This window comes from Colossoma macropomum, unplaced genomic scaffold, assembly GCF_904425465.1.
Source record: "Colossoma macropomum unplaced genomic scaffold, Colossoma_macropomum, whole genome shotgun sequence".
NCBI lineage: Eukaryota > Metazoa > Chordata > Actinopteri > Characiformes > Serrasalmidae > Colossoma > Colossoma macropomum.
Window position 1 is genome coordinate 1,547,853 of NW_023494808.1, and position 17,055 is coordinate 1,564,907.

The 17,055-nt window shown below is 38.9% G+C and overlaps 1 protein-coding gene across 1 annotated transcript; it reads left to right on the forward strand.

Moving 5' to 3' along the window:
• Nucleotides 1-8,104: 8,104 nt before the first annotated feature.
• On the forward strand, nucleotides 8,105-15,144 carry LOC118798204 (fish-egg lectin-like). The gene is made up of 5 exons (XM_036557578.1): nucleotides 8,105-8,203; nucleotides 9,295-9,522; nucleotides 9,717-9,904; nucleotides 12,199-12,326; nucleotides 14,708-15,144. Exons 1-5 carry the CDS (start codon nucleotides 8,149-8,151, stop codon nucleotides 14,847-14,849), a joined length of 741 nt encoding a protein of 246 aa, XP_036413471.1. The 5' UTR covers nucleotides 8,105-8,148; the 3' UTR covers nucleotides 14,850-15,144.
• The last annotated feature ends 1,911 nt before the right edge of the window (nucleotides 15,145-17,055 follow it).

The window sequence follows — 17,055 nt, forward strand, 5'->3', positions numbered from 1 at the left end:
ATTTGTCAACATCTCTTTTAAAATTTTAAATTTTAGAGTCTTTTTTGCTGAAGCTGTACAAAGTAGCCTTTTGAACAGTTTGAGCTTTATAAAGTTTCACCTCAAATCTGCAAAGTCTAACAAGCAAAATAAGGTTGTGCTAACTAGAAGCAGTGCTTTAACAAGAAGGTTGTACTCTGTTGGCGCTACTTCTGGGGCATTATTTTGATCATTGTTGACGATTGGATGTTGTATAAAGTCATATAACGTTAATACTGTGTTATTGTGCTGCTCTATTTTAAATATCTGCTGTTGTAAAGTTGCACTGAAGGTTGGTGTTATCATTACATAATTACTGCATGTTACTTTATTGTTTCACAAATTCTGGGCCATTACTTAAGACTTAATTAATTGTAATTAAAGGCACATTTAGGTGAATGTGTTTATAATTGCAGTGTTCTGTTTGAAGCGTATTGTTGTATGTAAAGTTGCATTTTAGCTTGTGTTGCCTGCAAGACAAGCAATAATGTATTGATAGCTGAGCACTTTTAGAGAAGTATTTAGTCTATTTTTTACTACTCGGCTTTACTTTGTCTACAGTCTTGTTTTATTACTTCATATTCAGTGTTTTTCTATAGTGGTAAAGCAAATGTGCATTTTAGTTGATCCTAATATGCATGTGCATTTGATGTACCTTAATAAAGTCACTGTAAATTTTTATTGATAGTCATTGTCTTGACCAGGTGTTTACATAGATGGAACATTAATAAGTGTAGCTGAAGTTTAATTTGTGAAAATTAACATTTAAAATTGTACATTAATAAATGCTCTGTGATATATATTTGGAAATACGTCAAAATTTAGTAGTTTTACAAAAAAAGTTATTTAACAATCTACATAATTTAATGAAATAGCATGAACATGATTAAATTTAGTTACAATTACACCAAGGAAATTTTACAAAATATAAGCTGACAAAACTTACAAGCAATGAGTAAATGTCATCAGAAAGGCATCAAATTTGAGTTGTTTTAACAAAAAAAAAGTTTTCTACAATCTACATAATTTGCTTAAGTAGAAAGAACATGATTCATTTTAATTAAAGTTACTTAAGTTATTGAAGTAAATCCTGCAAAATATAGTTAAATTGACATTGCTTATAGGTAATGAGTAAATGTTACTCAAATTATATATCTGAATGTAGATCATTTAATTTCGTGCAACAGTTTGACAAAAAAAAAGTAAATTCAAAGAGTCATTTTTTTCAGTGTATCTGTCTGTGTAGTTCTCCACTACCACACATTAAACAGGAATATAATAAAATCTGATAAATCTGATCATTTCACCAATCAGAGGTTTATATGTAAATTAGGAAAAAGAAGCTTTTCTTTTATTAGTTATAAATGCCTCTCTTCAGTTTCTGAAATGCGAGTAACCTGGTCTCTGTAGCCACATGCAGCTAATAGACAGAGTGTAACTATATGGAAACTCTTTATTTTACCATGATGGTGAATCAAATACAAAACACACAACACAAAGCTCAGACATAATCTATGTTGGGGACACTGTGGACATGTCCCCACCCGTTTTGTAAATGTAAATTTTGTCCCCACCACTTTTTGAACGTGTAGGCTTTTTTTGTCATATTGCATCTAAACAGCAGGTGGTGCCAAAGTATCAGTACTGTAGGGGAAACTTCTAGACCTCCTAGATGTGGCATAGAAATGAAACCCACACCTGAGTTCATCAACTCATGTGGTTCACCTGTGTCTCATCATACTGGCTTTATGAGTCTCCAGTGTGAAGACTCTAATGTGGTGAGCCTTTCTGCTATTTTTCCATGTTTTGCTTGTGTACTTATTTCTTGTGTACTTTGGGTTTTGTTTTTTTAGCCTTCAAAGTATTTTGCTTTGTTTTACTTCGTTTTGCTTAAGTAAAGCCACTTTAGATATAAGAACCTCCCACTGCGTTCTGGTCTACATTTGTGCTCACATATTTTGAAATGTGACAGCAAGACTGAGCCCTCAGAATGAGCACAAGAGAAAATGAAGAGCTATGGATGGTGATAATGAACCAAGGAGCTTTGCTAGGAGCCCAGCAGGAGCTGCCACAACAACTCGCAAGACTGATTCAGTCAATCGTCTCAGATATGCCATCCAGAGAATACACAACCAGTCCACAAGAAGGTCAACACTGGACAATAATAGTATATATCTACTCTCCAAGAAGAACATTTCTGCCTGTTTAAAGACTCTTAAAGACCACTTGGATGAACGAGAAGACTATCGAAATAAATGTTATGTGGACGGATAAGGTACAAATGGCTTTTTATGGTTTAAATGAGAAATGTTGTGTTTTACGAAACCAAACACCGCATGTTCTAACAAACTAGTTACCCCCAAAGCTTTTGCTGCCAGCCCTGCTGAATCTAAACATCACTTAAAAAAGACGTTTTCAGCAATGTGGAATAGGCTCAACATCTAGATCAACATCTAGCATTAGCTCATCTGAAGGTGTAGCTTCTGTCACTAAAGCCTCCTCCTTATTATACATAAAGATAGATCACATTAACATTGAGTGACTTAACAATTTCCCTGATTTGAACAAGGTAACTGTGGTTTCCAGAATATTTTTTTGGTTGCTTTAAACTACCTTCCTTTCAAATTGTAATTCTTAAACAGGTATGTCATTATTTGACCATTTATTTATTTAACCTTATTTCATGGTTGCCACTTTACTTCACACTAGGAAACAATTAATTCTGTCAACATCATCCATCAAAGTCAGTGGGCTGGTCTAACATGGTGACATGGTGGAACTGAAGTTGGCTTGTTACTCAAATTCCCGTTCCACCTTAAATTTAAGGTGGAATGGAAAAGTCGAGTAAGAAGCCATTCATAGAGGTGCAAGATATTTTTTATTAGTTTGTTTAAAGTATCTTACAACCAGCAAAGAAAATTAAATCAGGTGTTCAAACCCAGAATATCATCATTAGTTAACACTCTTTGACCCCCCTGAGGGCAGAAAGGCAGGTGGAAAGCATTTACTGAGACAAGATCAAAGGATGCACTTGAATTCTGAAGTATTGCCACTTTGACCAGTTGGAATGAGCCAGCTCTCATCACCCTCTTTTGCAAGGGATTAAGGGAGGACATCCAAACTGAACTGGCCTACAGAGACAACACTTTTACCTGCTGGTAAACTACTTCCGTTATGTATTCTCCAAAGATCATGGTCACACATCTCCATAGACTTCATTACTGACCTACCTCCCTGCAACGGCTACACCACAACTACACTTGCTTGTAGTTGACTGATTCTCCAAGGTTGGTCAATGGATCCCATTTCCTAATTTGCTTAATGCCTTTCAGGTGGCAGAGACATTGTTTAAACAGGTGTTCTGCTGGCCTCCCTGAGGACATTGTGTCTAATCACGTCCCGCAATTCACTTCCCGGATGTGGAAACTTTTCATGGAGAGACTGGGTGTCATGGTCTGCCTCACATCAGGTTACCACCCTCAAGATAATGGTCAAGTGGACAAGACCAATCAGGAATTGGGTCTTTTCCTGTGGAGCCACAATCATGACTGGCAGGACCAAGGAGTCAAGTTCTTGCCCTGGGCATAATATGCCCAAAACTTGATCTGCCCTTTATCTACAGGTATGACTCCAGTGTGTTCTTGGATATCAACCACTGTTGTTCCTTTGGAATTTAGGCAGTGAGAAAGAACTAACTGTGGTTGAATGGTTCTCTAATGCAGAACAGAGGCAGGTCATGTTCAACTAGACTGGGCCCAAGAGCCTCATAAAGCACAGGCGAAGTGGCATCATAGCGGGGCCCAGAGTTTCAGACTGCTGATCATGTCTGGCTCTCCACTAGAAACATTAGACTCCATTTACCCTGTAAGAAACTCAGTGTCCATTATATTGGACCAATTAATGCACTCCAATACATTAATCCTGTTACCTATAAACTTCAACTGCCGCCTGACTTCTGTATCTCATCTACGTCCCATATCTCCCAACTTAAGCCGATGGTCCTTGTCCCTTGGCGGAGGTGGAAAATGCTCCTCTACCACTGGAAATTGATGGCTCCCAGGCTTCCCCATTTGTACTGTCCTGGACTCCCAGCAACCGGGGGCCGCCTCCAATAACTTGCGGAATGGGAGGGGTACAGCCCAGTGGAGCGGTGTAGGGTCCCCTCTTGGGATATTCTGGATGCTGAACTAGGGATTTTCATCTAAGGGAACTAGGGATTTTCATCCTAGATGGCAGGACCATCCCACTCTGTGTCCCTGTGGCCATCCCAAGTGCAGGCGTTGCCCAGCACCTGGGGCCACCCCTTGAGACGGGGGTACTGATCACTGGCTCTGCCCATCCTTAGGCTCTCTCCCTTCCACACCTGAAGATCGTTCCACTTTCCCCTTTAAAAACTCTCACTCAGCTTGCAAAGTTTCTCATTTTCTAGAATTTCTAGAATTTCTAAGCCATTAACATTGTTTTTTGCTTTGTTTCATGTCTGCACTTGCTTTTGACCCTGGGCTGTTTTTCCTGTTTTTTAAGACTGTCAAATCTTGTTCTGACACTGTTTGCTGGCCTTAATTCTTTTTGTTTTTTACCTATTGTCATTGAGCCTGTAGCATGGTCTACGGGCTCAATGACTGTCCGCTGGAGGCAGGAGAAACATCTACAGTAAGCATATTCTTTGTTCTCACTCAAAAAATACAGTATAAACAAAACTTAAACTGGCCACCTCTCCATGGCTCCATACCCCCATCACTTTACTCAGGCCAGAGAGCCAGCCTTAGCAAACATCCCCTAATGAGAGGCCAGCACTCTGTCCTTCTACAGCATCTCCTCTGACACGATCACACTGAGCCATATATACGTATTCCACTCCACCTTCAGTGCATCCCTCTATGCAGGGTTTTGGGTTGATGATATGAACTCCTTTATGTGAGACAGAATAGCCTTTTAAAAGATACAGGCGTCTCTTTTTTCCTTATTTGTATAATGACTTTCTAGTCTTCCTTATATAAGGTATAATAAGGACTCTGTTTGATGGGAGATGCAAGGGCATGACATCCCCCAAGTAGAAAGAAATTCCAAAAAAATCATCCTCCCTTTTGAGACCACCATGCCCTTTATTTACATTCTCATTTGATGAATATAATTTGCAGTTTTATAAACATTGTATGTTTAACACTTTGTTCTATATCCTCTTTTCAAGTAAAAACCTACTTGTTTAGTGGAGTCTTTGGTAATTAGTGTAATTAGGTGTAGATCTGGGATTCATGGTCATAGAGTATCATGGTAAACTGGGAGTGTTGGTGCTGTCGTCCCTGCTGCCCTGTTAACACTGTAATCTGTGATCAGTCCCTCTTTACAGAACTGACTCTCTGTGTGTTTCCTTTTCTTTGCTGAGTTGATCAGCTGCCCATCCTGTGCATCTGATGCTGTTGCTTCTTCTGCCTTGATCGGGTGCCACTGCTCGCCAGCCTTCTGGACCGGCTTGACCACCATGGAGCTTCTCACTGTACAGCGCTGTGCAAACTTCACCTGCATGAACTGACCCTCCTGCTGCTGCTGCATAAACTCAAACTATCTAATGAACCGTTGCTCCACCTGTTTTTCCCCGTTTTATATTCTAATATTTTATACTAACACTGTTTGCTATCCAGTGTTGACCAGAGGAGGATGGGTTCCCCTTTTGAGTCTTGGTTCCTCTCAAGGTTTCTTCCTCTTGCTCTTAGGGAGTTTTTCCTTGCCACTGTCGCCACTGGCGACGCTCATGGGGGCTCAGACACAGATTTTCCTGTAAAGCTGCTTTGTGACAGCACCTGTTGTAAAAAGCATTACATAAATAAACTTTGATTTATGTCGATTCCAGAGACAGAACAGAAATGGACTCAGATTTGTTTTAATGAACAAAAATCAAATAAACTGTATCTCCCCTTTACTCTGTTATCAGACTGACTAGGTTTTCTCTGTGTGTGAAATGTTGTGACTTTTGTGTTGAGCTGCTATCGAGCAATGAGGGGTGAAAGACGAGGGTTAAGAAACCACTGATGTGACCTCTCCACAAAGATGGTGGTGCTAAGATAAAATTGCAGCCTTCTTTGCACCAAACACTTCTGTACAACTGATGCAATAAACAAACAGCATTTAAACGAAATAACACTAAAACAGTTGATCTGCTTGCTCACCTACAAAGACCAAAATCCAGTTCGCTTTTGGTTTTGTAATTCATACACATTTTCATCAAGGATATTCCATTAACTCTAATGAAAAAAGTGCTTAGTTTGACCAAAGGAGCTTCAAAATCAGATCAGATGTTATGACTACTTTAAAAAGTCATTAACCCCCTTAAAACTCCTGACTCACTAGATATTAATGATTATTATTCAGTAACTACAGGGACTTCGAAGCAAACTGATAACTGATAAACTGATAACTGTGTAATTCCTGAGTTATAAAAGTGTGTAATAAAACTTTGAAGTGAAATGTTTGAAGCTCTGCACTAGGAAAGAAGAAAAATCAACACAATTTAAAAAATTAAATTGGAAAAAAGTCTCGCTTTGTAATCTTAAACATTCAAAAACATTGCACTCTTAAAATGAGTAAAGTTGTCGAGAAATTCAGTCTTTCACTCTTTTATACTTTCAACATTTCAAGCTAAATAATCTCAAACGTACAAATCTATTCCGTCAATCATTTGCTTGCAGGGTCTCCGCACGAGCAGCTGAATTTTCAGTTTCTGTGTTTTTTAATCCACTCTGTTTGTCTGTGGAGTTAATAAAACAGTTTATCATATGTGTGGCTGGAAAGAGGAGACAGGCACAGCAAATGAGGAAACAGGGTGCAAGTGTGATTGTCTTTTATTAAAGCTTTGACAAGGAACATCAACGTGATCGGCAGGACGATATAAAGGGGGATCCATGAGAGACATGAAACTCAAGAACACCAGGAACTAGGATGTACAAAGACACTAAAACAGAAAACATGTGGAAAGAAAACGCAAGAGGGAAACAAATCCAGTGAACATCAACAATGCTGGCTCCCTGGACAAGAGAAACAAAGGAGTACAAATCCACACTCTGATGACAAACAACACCTGCAAACACTAAACGAGGCCAGCGTTAGAAACTAGATACAGATGAGAACAGATGACAGGGCAGGACAAGGAAGGAGCTAAAACCAAAACAAAGGCACATGGGACGAGGAAACAGACTAGACAGGGCAGAAGCCAAGAAAAGGGGAATCCCTGGTAGCGGCATTTCATAGCTCTTCTTGAGAAGAATTTTCAGGAATGGTTCTTGTTTCAAGCACAGAGTGTTTATTACAGTGTTTATTTTAGGCCATTAAGACGTTCATTTAAAAGCAGATAGTGTTAAGTAAACATTCTCATTTCAAGGAATTTTGTACCACGTGAGATTTCAAGAGAAAAATGAGATTCATATCAAGAAAACCTCGTATCTCCATTTTTTGACGTTTTTCAGTTTTTGACATAATTTCAAAACACCTGTTGGTCTTTACGTTGTGCATAAATTTCAAGAAGAATGGAAAAAAAGAAATGACCCAAAATGACATGGAAAAAAGTCTGGTTACATTGACTTACATTAAAAGCAAAGCATGTTTTTTCCTTCTCCTGTAAAGTTTTGGAGATACAAGGTTTTCTTCTGACAACAGCGATATATATTCACAAAGCTATTTAGTGCTGATCTAGGATCTGATCCTGTCCCTTTGGTCATAAATTGATGAATCTGATCAGGGGGAGTGAGACAATATGTATATATATTGGGGGGAGTGAGACAATATATATATATATAGGGAAAGTGAACTTTAATCTTTTTAACGGTTGCATGTTTTCACAATGCACATTGACATGTCAAGGACCTCAATGGAAATAAGTCTTGCACTTTTTGTCATACTTGCCTCGACAAACAAGCTGATACTACATTCTTGTTTTTATTGTCAAATAAACGAAACTAAATAAGTCTCTACGGCATCGTCCACTCCTGATTGGCCCTCACAGGCTCCTCCTTGGCATCTCCTCATCAGATTCACCTGACTGTGTTCCTCATTCATGGAGTATTTATACTATCCAGGTCTGCTCAGTCTCAGCATTGCAGTTCTAATCAAGACGAACACTGACTCTGACTGAAGGCCATGGAGAGAACAGCAGTCCTCTTTGTTCTCCTCAGCTTCTGCATCACCTCCCTGGGTGAGTGTACTCTCTCTTTATAAACTCGCTGGCCACTTTATCAAAAACCCCTCTCTTGTAGCTCCACCTTAGTGGTGTACAGTTAGATACTACTCTGACTGTTCTTGGCTGAATATTTTTGGCAGTGGTGGACAGTAACTAAGTAAATGTAATTCGTTTCTTTACTTAAGTAGTTTTTGTGTGTCTGTACTTTACTGAAGTTTTTCCATTTTGGGTGACTTTTTACTTTCACTCCACTACATTTCAAAGTCTAATATCTCACTTTTTACTCCACTACATTATGAGAAAGTCGTTCCTTTTGGTTTATGTGTTTATAAAAACGTAACATGTCAAACCTAACTTTGTGTAAATAGACCACAATATAGAAATATGTACTCATATGCAGTTGTGACTGACGGGTCTTTTTTCTGAATTTATACAAACACATTTCATTTTATAGTAAATTAGTTTAGGCTAGTTTATGTTTATGAACAGAGACCTACAGATGCAGTTTAGTAAAGGAAACTCATTTGTGAATCTGAGTTTAAAGTTTTTATTAAACTTAAACTTGTAACTAAGTTAAATAAATCTTAAACTGAAACTTTGCTTGTTTGTAAAAAGTGATTTCAGAGCCACTCAGTTCTACCTGATGGAAACTGTTTGCCTTCAGTGTTTTGTGCTGATGATAATTTTAATAGACGTCAGCGTCACTAATTAATGACCTTCTATTAAAAGACTGGTTTACCAAGAGAGACACTGGAGTATTTTCACCTACAATGAGTTAATGAAGCGAGTCTTGTTACAGTAATGATAATAGGACATTAAAGTCATAATTAATCTTTTAGTACTTTCACTTCCGATACTTAAGTACATTTGAAGGCAAATACTTTTGTACTTTTACTCAAGTGGAGGTCTAAACTTCTACTTTTACTGGAGAAATATTTTACCTTGGGTATCTCTACTTTAACTCAAATCTCATGATTTGTGTACTTCGTCCACCACTGATTTTTGCGTGGTAAAAGCACAAAGTAGATGATTCTTGAGGTGGATAATAAGTCTCCTTTTCATTTATCTCATGATGTACAATCCTGTATAATGTGCAATCCTTACAGCTCTGGAGTGTAGAGTGGTTCCAGGCAAGCTGAAGCAGCTTGATGTTGGAAACGGCCAAATGTTTGGAGTCAACTCCAGTAATGAGGTCTACACGCTGTACAGCACCGGCTGGATCCAGGTTCCTGGATCTCTAAAGCACGTCAGTGTGGGACCTGCTGGCGTCTGGGGAGTCGATTCCAACAATTACATCTACAAACTTGTGGGAGGAGATTGGGTTATTGTTCCAGGTGTGCTGGTCTGTGTTTTACTTGGAAAAAAAAAATTAATTAATGTAAGATGTGAAATATATAGAGTTGTTTTTTAAGCTCCTTTCTCATGTATTTGTATTTAGGTGTGATTATGTGAAGTTTAAGAGCTTTAGCCATTCGAATTTCAGTCCTTCTGCCTCTATTCTACATCTCTGTCTGCTTTCGTCTCTAAGGTCTGCTGAAACAGGTGGATGCAGGAGGAATGTTCTCTCCAGCAGGTGTCAGCATGAATGATGATATCTTCTGCCTTACTGGGGGGCAAGGTTCCTGGACATATATCCCAGGAAAGCTGAAGTACTACAGCTGTGGGCCGTACAGCTGCTGGGGAGTCAACTCTGCAGACACCATCTTTATCATGAAGGTAATCTACAGATACAGCTGAAGATACAACTGATAATAATGTAAACTAATGTAAACCATTTGTCTATTATTCATTTTTCATGTACATTTCATAAATATCGTTGCTTTTCGGGCAAAACCTCTCATCTCCATTTCTGTTCTTTTCATTTTTTGACGTAATTTGAAGAAGATGAGATCAGATGTTCTTGTGCCAGAATTTCAAGGAATGGACCAACAGAAATGAACCTTCTGTTGTCAGAAGAAAACCTCGTATCTCCAAAATGGTACCTTTAACAGGAGAAAGATAAAAAACGTACTTTACCTTTAATGTAAGTCAGTGGAACCAGACATTTTTTCCAAGTCATTTTGGGTCGTTTCTTTTGGTCCAATCATCATGAAATTTACACACAATGTAAAGAACAACAGGCACTTTCAGATTATGTCAAAAACTGAAAAATGAACCTGTCTTTGATTCTTTGACTTTGACTTTGTCTTTTTGCCTTTGCCGTTTGGATCTGCTTGCCTGTTTTTTGTTGTTGGTTCTTTTTGTATTTGGGTCTTTCTGGACTTGACCATCACCTGTTTTTCGACTTTCAATAATAAATTATTCTTATTCTTTGTTCTTTTTACCGCGAGTTTCTGACTGGTTTGATTTTATTACAATATGTACTGTAAATCCCAAAGGTGTGATTTTCTTGAGTCAAGTCTAAAGTCATAAAATTTGTGACTCAAGTCCAAGTCACATGACTCGAGTCACAAATTTTATGACTTTAGACTTGACTCAAGAAAATCGAGAAAGATTTGCGACTGTTGACTTTAACACCAGTGACTCAGACTCTGACTCGGACTTGAGCGTCATGACTCGGAAAGACTCGAGACTCAATTGTTTTTTTATATGAATGAATTTGTTTCCTGTCGTAACTGAATACACTTGGCTTATTTTATTTCGGAAGATGAGTGAAGCGTTTAGAGCTCAAGTTCACCTCCATGAGCCGGAAACAAGTGCAGCATCAACAGCGTCAGTTCAACGCGTCTCACTCAGCACTTAAACACTTACTGGAGAAACTCATCAGGTGAACTGACCGTTTCCTCATGGCGGCAAAACAAAAGAAACACAGCATCTCTGTTTGACCAATTTTAGCAGATTCTGCAGAAACAAGCTCAACATTCAGCACGAGACGAGAGCTGGCAAAAAGAAGTCAACTTTAGCCTCGTACATTTACCATCATTTTGCTGTCTGTTCTGTAAACCTTTTTATTTTAGTCCTGCACACCTGATGTTCCCAAAAATCATCAAAAATGATCTTTGAATATAATTTTTTAAATTAGGTTCTGTAGTACTTTTAAAATTCTTGTCATGTGTAGTTGCACTACTCTTTGTGTATACAGTATGCATGTCTTGGTTATCTGTGTACCATGGAGTTTCTATTTTAGTTGGACGCCTAAAATAATAATTATACAATTAATATACAGCCATACGCTGCTAACGTGCTGTCAGTAAAAGGCCTCAGCACTGTTACCATCATTCACTGTTGTGGCCTTAAATTAGCTGAAGAATGCAGACTGACCTGTTTAGGACTCGAAGATTAGACCTGTTGACTTGGGACTCGCCTTGAGACTCGCCTTCATTGACTCAGGACTTGAATCGAGACTCGATTATCTTGACTTGAGACTTGACTCAGGACTTGAGGGTCAAGACTTGAGACTTACTTGTTACTTGCGACTCAGTGACTTGTTCCCACCTCTGGTAAATCCCACTCCCAACAACGTATATCATGAAAAAACCCCAAGAAATTTCTTGAAAGTGTCGTGTCTATAATGCATTCTGGAACAAACCCCTACGTATGTTTCTATTTTGTACTTAACGAAGCCAAGAACAGACACACAAAAGCTTTTCAAACTATTTTATTAAAACTAGCCCTATTAAAAAGCTGTGCTATGATGTCTAGTACCACTGTGGGAGAATCAGTACCACCTACAATGTAAATACTTATCGGCAAATTCTTGAAAGTATCAGCAGTTAATACACTCGTATTACTGATGTCGTAGTTAAATGCAGTATTATGGTTAAAATGATGTTATGCTGTATACATTTTGAGTGTTCTCATGCATTTTGGCAGGTTTTGATTTTTTATTACTATGTAATAAAAAGCAATCTGGCAACTCTGGATACACCTGTGAAGAGAGAGGGTAGAGAGAGAGAGAGAGAGAGAGAGACTGACACAAAGACACAAACACATATATGAAAACAACAATGACACCTGCTTTATTTATTGCCTTGTTAGTGAATTCCTGGTCTGAATCTGCTTCATTTCAGGGTGTGACTCCGACTGCTTGTGCTGGCTCCTTAAGCTGGGAGCAGATACCTGGAGCTCTTTCCATGATCGAGGTTTCCACTGACGGAAAAGTGTTTGGGGTCACTTCCAATGGAGATATCTATGAGCGGTAATTTCATTAAGCAGTTATTGTTTGTTAGTAGAGGACGTTTGGGAATGAAAGTGGTGGATGTAACACAGAACGGCCCCCTATAGATGATTTTAATTTTTAATTACTTATAATAGTTACGTTATTAACAAACATTTTGATGACAGTTGATTATCAACAACATTAGGATAAGAGTTCAGTATAAGAGTCAGTGTAGGTTTATTATTGAAGTTAAGGTCTGGGTTAGGTTTAGGAGTCGGTGTAGGTTTAGTGTTGAAGTTGAGGTCAGGGTTAGGTTTAGGAGTAGGTGTAGGTTTAGTGTTGAAGTTAAGGTCAGGGTTAGGTTTAGGAGTAGGTGTAGGTTTAGTGTTGAAGTTAAGGTCAGGGTTAGGTTTAGGAGTAGGTGTAGGTTTAGTGTTGAAGTTAAGGTCAGGGTTAGGTTTAGGAGTAGGTGTAGGTTTAGTGTTGAAGTTAAGGTCAGGGTTAGGTTTAGGAGTAGGTGTAGGTTTAGTGTTGAAGTTAAGGTCAGGGTTAGGTTTAGGAGTAGGTGTAGGTTTAGTGATGAAGTTAAGGTCTGGGTTAGGTTTAGGAGTAGGTGTAGGTTTAGTGTTGAAGTTAAGGTCAGGGTTAGGTTTAGGAGTAGGTGTAGGTTTAGTGTTGAAGTTAAGGTCAGGGTTAGGTTTAGGAGTAGGTGTAGGTTTAGTGTTGAAGTTAAGGTCAGGGTTAGGTTTAGGAGTAGGTGTAGGTTTAGTGTTGAAGTTAAGGTCAGGGTTAGGTTTAGGAGTAACTGTAGGTTTAGTGATGAAGTTAAGGTCTGGGTTAGGTTTAGGAGTAGGTGTAGGTTTAGTGATGAAGTTAAGGTCTGGGTTAGGTTTAGGAGTAGGTGTAGGTTTAGTGTTGAAGTGAAGGTCAGGGTTAGGTTTAGGAATAGGTGTAGGTTTAGTGTTGAAGTTAAGGTTAGGTTTAGGAGTAGGTGTAGGTTTAGTGTTGAAGTTAAGGTCAGGGTTAGGTTTAGGAGTAGGTGTAGGTTTAGTGTTGAAGTTAAGGTTAGGTTTAGGAGTAGCTGTAGGTTTATTGTTGAAGTTCAGGTCAGGGTTAGGTTTAGGAGTAGGTGAAGGTTTAGTGTTGAAGTTAAGGTCAGGGTTAGGTTTAGGAGTAGGTGTAGGTTTAGTGTTGAAGTTAAGGTCGGGGTTAGGTTTAGGAGTAGGTGTAGGTTTAGTGTTGAAGTTCAGGTCGGGGTTAGGTTTAGGAGTAGGTGTAGGTTTAGTGTTGAAGTTAAGGTCAGGGTTAGGTTTAGGAGTAGGTGTAGGTTTAGTGTTGAAGTGAAGGTTAGGTTTAGGAGTAGGTGTAGGTTTAGTGTTGAAGTTAAGGTCAGGGTTAGGTTTAGGAGTAGGTGTAGGTTTAGTGTTGAAGTTAAGGTCGGGGTTAGGTTTAGGAGTAGGTGTAGGTTTAGTGTTGAAGTTAAGGTTAGGTTTAGGAGTAGGTGTAGGTTTAGTGTTGAAGTTAAGGTCAGGGTTAGGTTTAGGAGTAGGTGTAGGTTTAGTGTTGAAGTTAAGGTCAGGGTTAGGTTTAGGAGTAGGTGTAGGTTTAGTGTTGAAGTTAAGGTTAGGTTTAGGTTTAGGAGTAGGTGTAGGTTTAGTGTTGAAGTTAAGGTTAGGTTTAGGAGTAGCTGTAGGTTTATTGTTGAAGTTCAGGTCAGGGTTAGGTTTAGGAGTAGGTGTAGGTTTAGTGTTGAAGTTAAGGTCAGGGTTAGGTTTAGGAGTAGGTGAAGGTTTAGTGTTGAAGTTAAGGTCAGGGTTAGGTTTAGGAGTAGGTGTAGGTTTAGTGTTGAAGTTAAGGTCGGGGTTAGGTTTAGGAGTAGGTGTAGGTTTAGTGTTGAAGTTCAGGTCGGGGTTAGGTTTAGGAGTAGGTGTAGGTTTAGTGTTGAAGTTAAGGTCAGGGTTAGGTTTAGGAGTAGGTGAAGGTTTAGTGTTGAAGTTAAGGTCAGGGTTAGGTTTAGGAGTAGGTGTAGGTTTAGTGTTGAAGTTAAGGTCAGGGTTAGGTTTAGGAGTAGGTGTAGGTTTAGTGTTGAAGTTAAGGTCAGGGTTAGGTTTAGGAGTAGCTGTAGGTTTAGTGTTGAAGTTCAGGTCAGATTTAGGTTTAGGAGTAGGTGTAGGTTTAGTGTTGAAGTTAAGGTCAGATTTAGGTTTAGGAGTAGCTGTAGGTTTAGTGTTGAAGTTAAGGTCAGGGTTAGGTTTAAGAGTAGGTGTAGGTTAGATTTGTTGTTAGGCTTAAACATAATAGGATCTTTCACACTCAACTTCAGGTTTAGTTGCATTTAATATGTATTTAAGCATCTATCAAAAGTGTTATTGAATGCCTTGTTATGATACTGAATAACCAATTTGATTGGTATCTTGCAGGGATGGTGTTTCGATGAGTAACCCTGCTGGCACTGGGTGGCACCAAGTCCAGCATCCTCAGAAAGTCAAACACGTTTCCTATGATCTCGGCCACCTGTGGCTCATCAATGCAGATAACAGCATCATGGACTGCACTGAATAAAAGGCTCTAATATCAAGTTGAAGATCAGACGTCTCGTAGATGATGAACAGTAGAGTTTTCTATGCAAATTCTCGTATGATCCATAATCTCAATATAATCATTTAATTATCCATCCTGTAAGTGCTGGAGCCTATCCCAGCGCCCATTGGGCAGAGGGCAGGAAACACCCTGAACAGCCAAGCTACGTTTACATTACCAGCCTGAATTGACACAAATTTTTGCCCTAATGTGACTCAGATCTGATGCTTTCAGGGCTGTGTGGACACGCAAATCTGATCTTCTCAAATCCGACCTGAGCCACTTTCATACGTGGTCCTAGATCGGATACGTGACCTTCTTGTGAACGCTCAGATCGGAATTCACATGCTTTTTTCCACTGCGCCTGCTCCATCATTCAGCGTTACCATGGCAACAGCGCCGAAAAGAAGTTAAAGCCTGTAAACGGTGGAAAAGCAGCTCATCTCACCTTTTTCTCCTTCGTCTCGCTCTAATAATGAAGCTGAGAGCTGATCAGAGTTAATTATCTTCTCAGCGAAGCTCGTTCTGCTCGTTAGTTTGTGCTGATGATGCACGTGATTCATTCACGTGACGTTACCGAGTAGGATGAGCTCATGAGGGTCATTTCAGGACGCCGGTTCGTCACATTAATGACAGATTGGAATCACTTACTAAACAAGTGTGAACCATCGAGTCAGAGAGATCAGATTTGAGCAAAAAATTATATTTAAGCAAAGTGGCTTGTACTGTGAACGTAGCCCCAGTCCATCACAGAAGGGACCCTGGTTGCCCGGCTGGGGATTCAAACCCAGGTCCTTCTTGCTGTGAGGCAACAGTGCTACTCACTGCACCCTCAATACAAGGGTCATTCTACAGAAACGTCCACTTTTCTATCTGTCCATAGGAGTCACTGGTGTTACTGATCATCATTGGTGTTACACTTAAGAAAAGTAACACCAGGGACATTTTTAATGAACAGCGCATTTTACAAAATAACTGCTACAGAGCATCAAACCACATGTTGTCAATCATGGAAAATCCACTAAAATATGGAATTTAATCCATTTGTATTCTATTTTTTCACAATGACCTCAGAATAAAGTCGGTCACACCAGTGACTTCAGCTAAAAGCTTCATATGAAATCATGAGCTAAATGTAACAGCAGTAACACCAGTGACACGACCCCTGGGGACCACAACTTTCATTAGATATAACATTTATTTGGCATTTGTTTCTTTATGTCATTTAAATGGTATATTCCATAGTCATGTACAGATTACTGTAGTTAAAATGGTAGAATAACATGTTTTTTACCTCAAAATATGGCCACAACCTTTCACGTGACTGTGAGGACGAGCTCTTCTGTGGCGCTTGGAATTCTACATGATTGATTTAAAAATCAATATTGCTAAATTGAGGCTCAAGAAGGTGTAACTGTTAACGTAAAGTACTGTTTTATTTTAAAATATAAATAAATTGTAACCCTAACATTTTTCAACTGTAATATATCTGTAAATGCTAGGGACACAAAAATGGACGTTTCCGTATAATGAATCATAATCATCTCTTCTCCAGTTCACTGTCTGGTCTTACTACTGAATTTGACCAAAGTGTGCAGATATTATTAGGCTTAGAAAACATAATCAAACCAATGTAATGAATATGGATCTTGATGAAACACCTTTGAATCAACCACTGGTAGGCAGGAGTGTTTCTGATCTAGAGGAATGATTGTTTAAGTAACTGTAAAGTCATAATTTACACCACAGACATAATGTACGCTGAATGTTTACTATTTTTATGCCCACAGAAACACTAAAAATGGCACAGGAATAACCCTAAATATTAGCACATGAAGATTAATGAATTTCCCTGGTCTTTCTGTCATTCCAACACCGGTCACTCGACTTCACTCTAAACTTGAGGATACTGAACCTGTGTTTTGGGATATGAAGCTATTTTAGCCTGCTTGCTTTACTGCTAAGCTGCTCGCTAGCTGCTAATTCTATCAAGCACAGTAGAGAGGAGTAAAAGTAGCTCGGCTAACCGTTCCACACAACAATATAGGTTCACTTCTTCAGTTTTGAGTCTTTATCCTCTAAACTTGCATATATATAAAACTTATCGCTGTTGTCGGAAGAAAACCTCGTATCTCCAAAATGGTAACTTTACAGGAGAAGGAAAAAACCTACTATACTTTTAACTTAA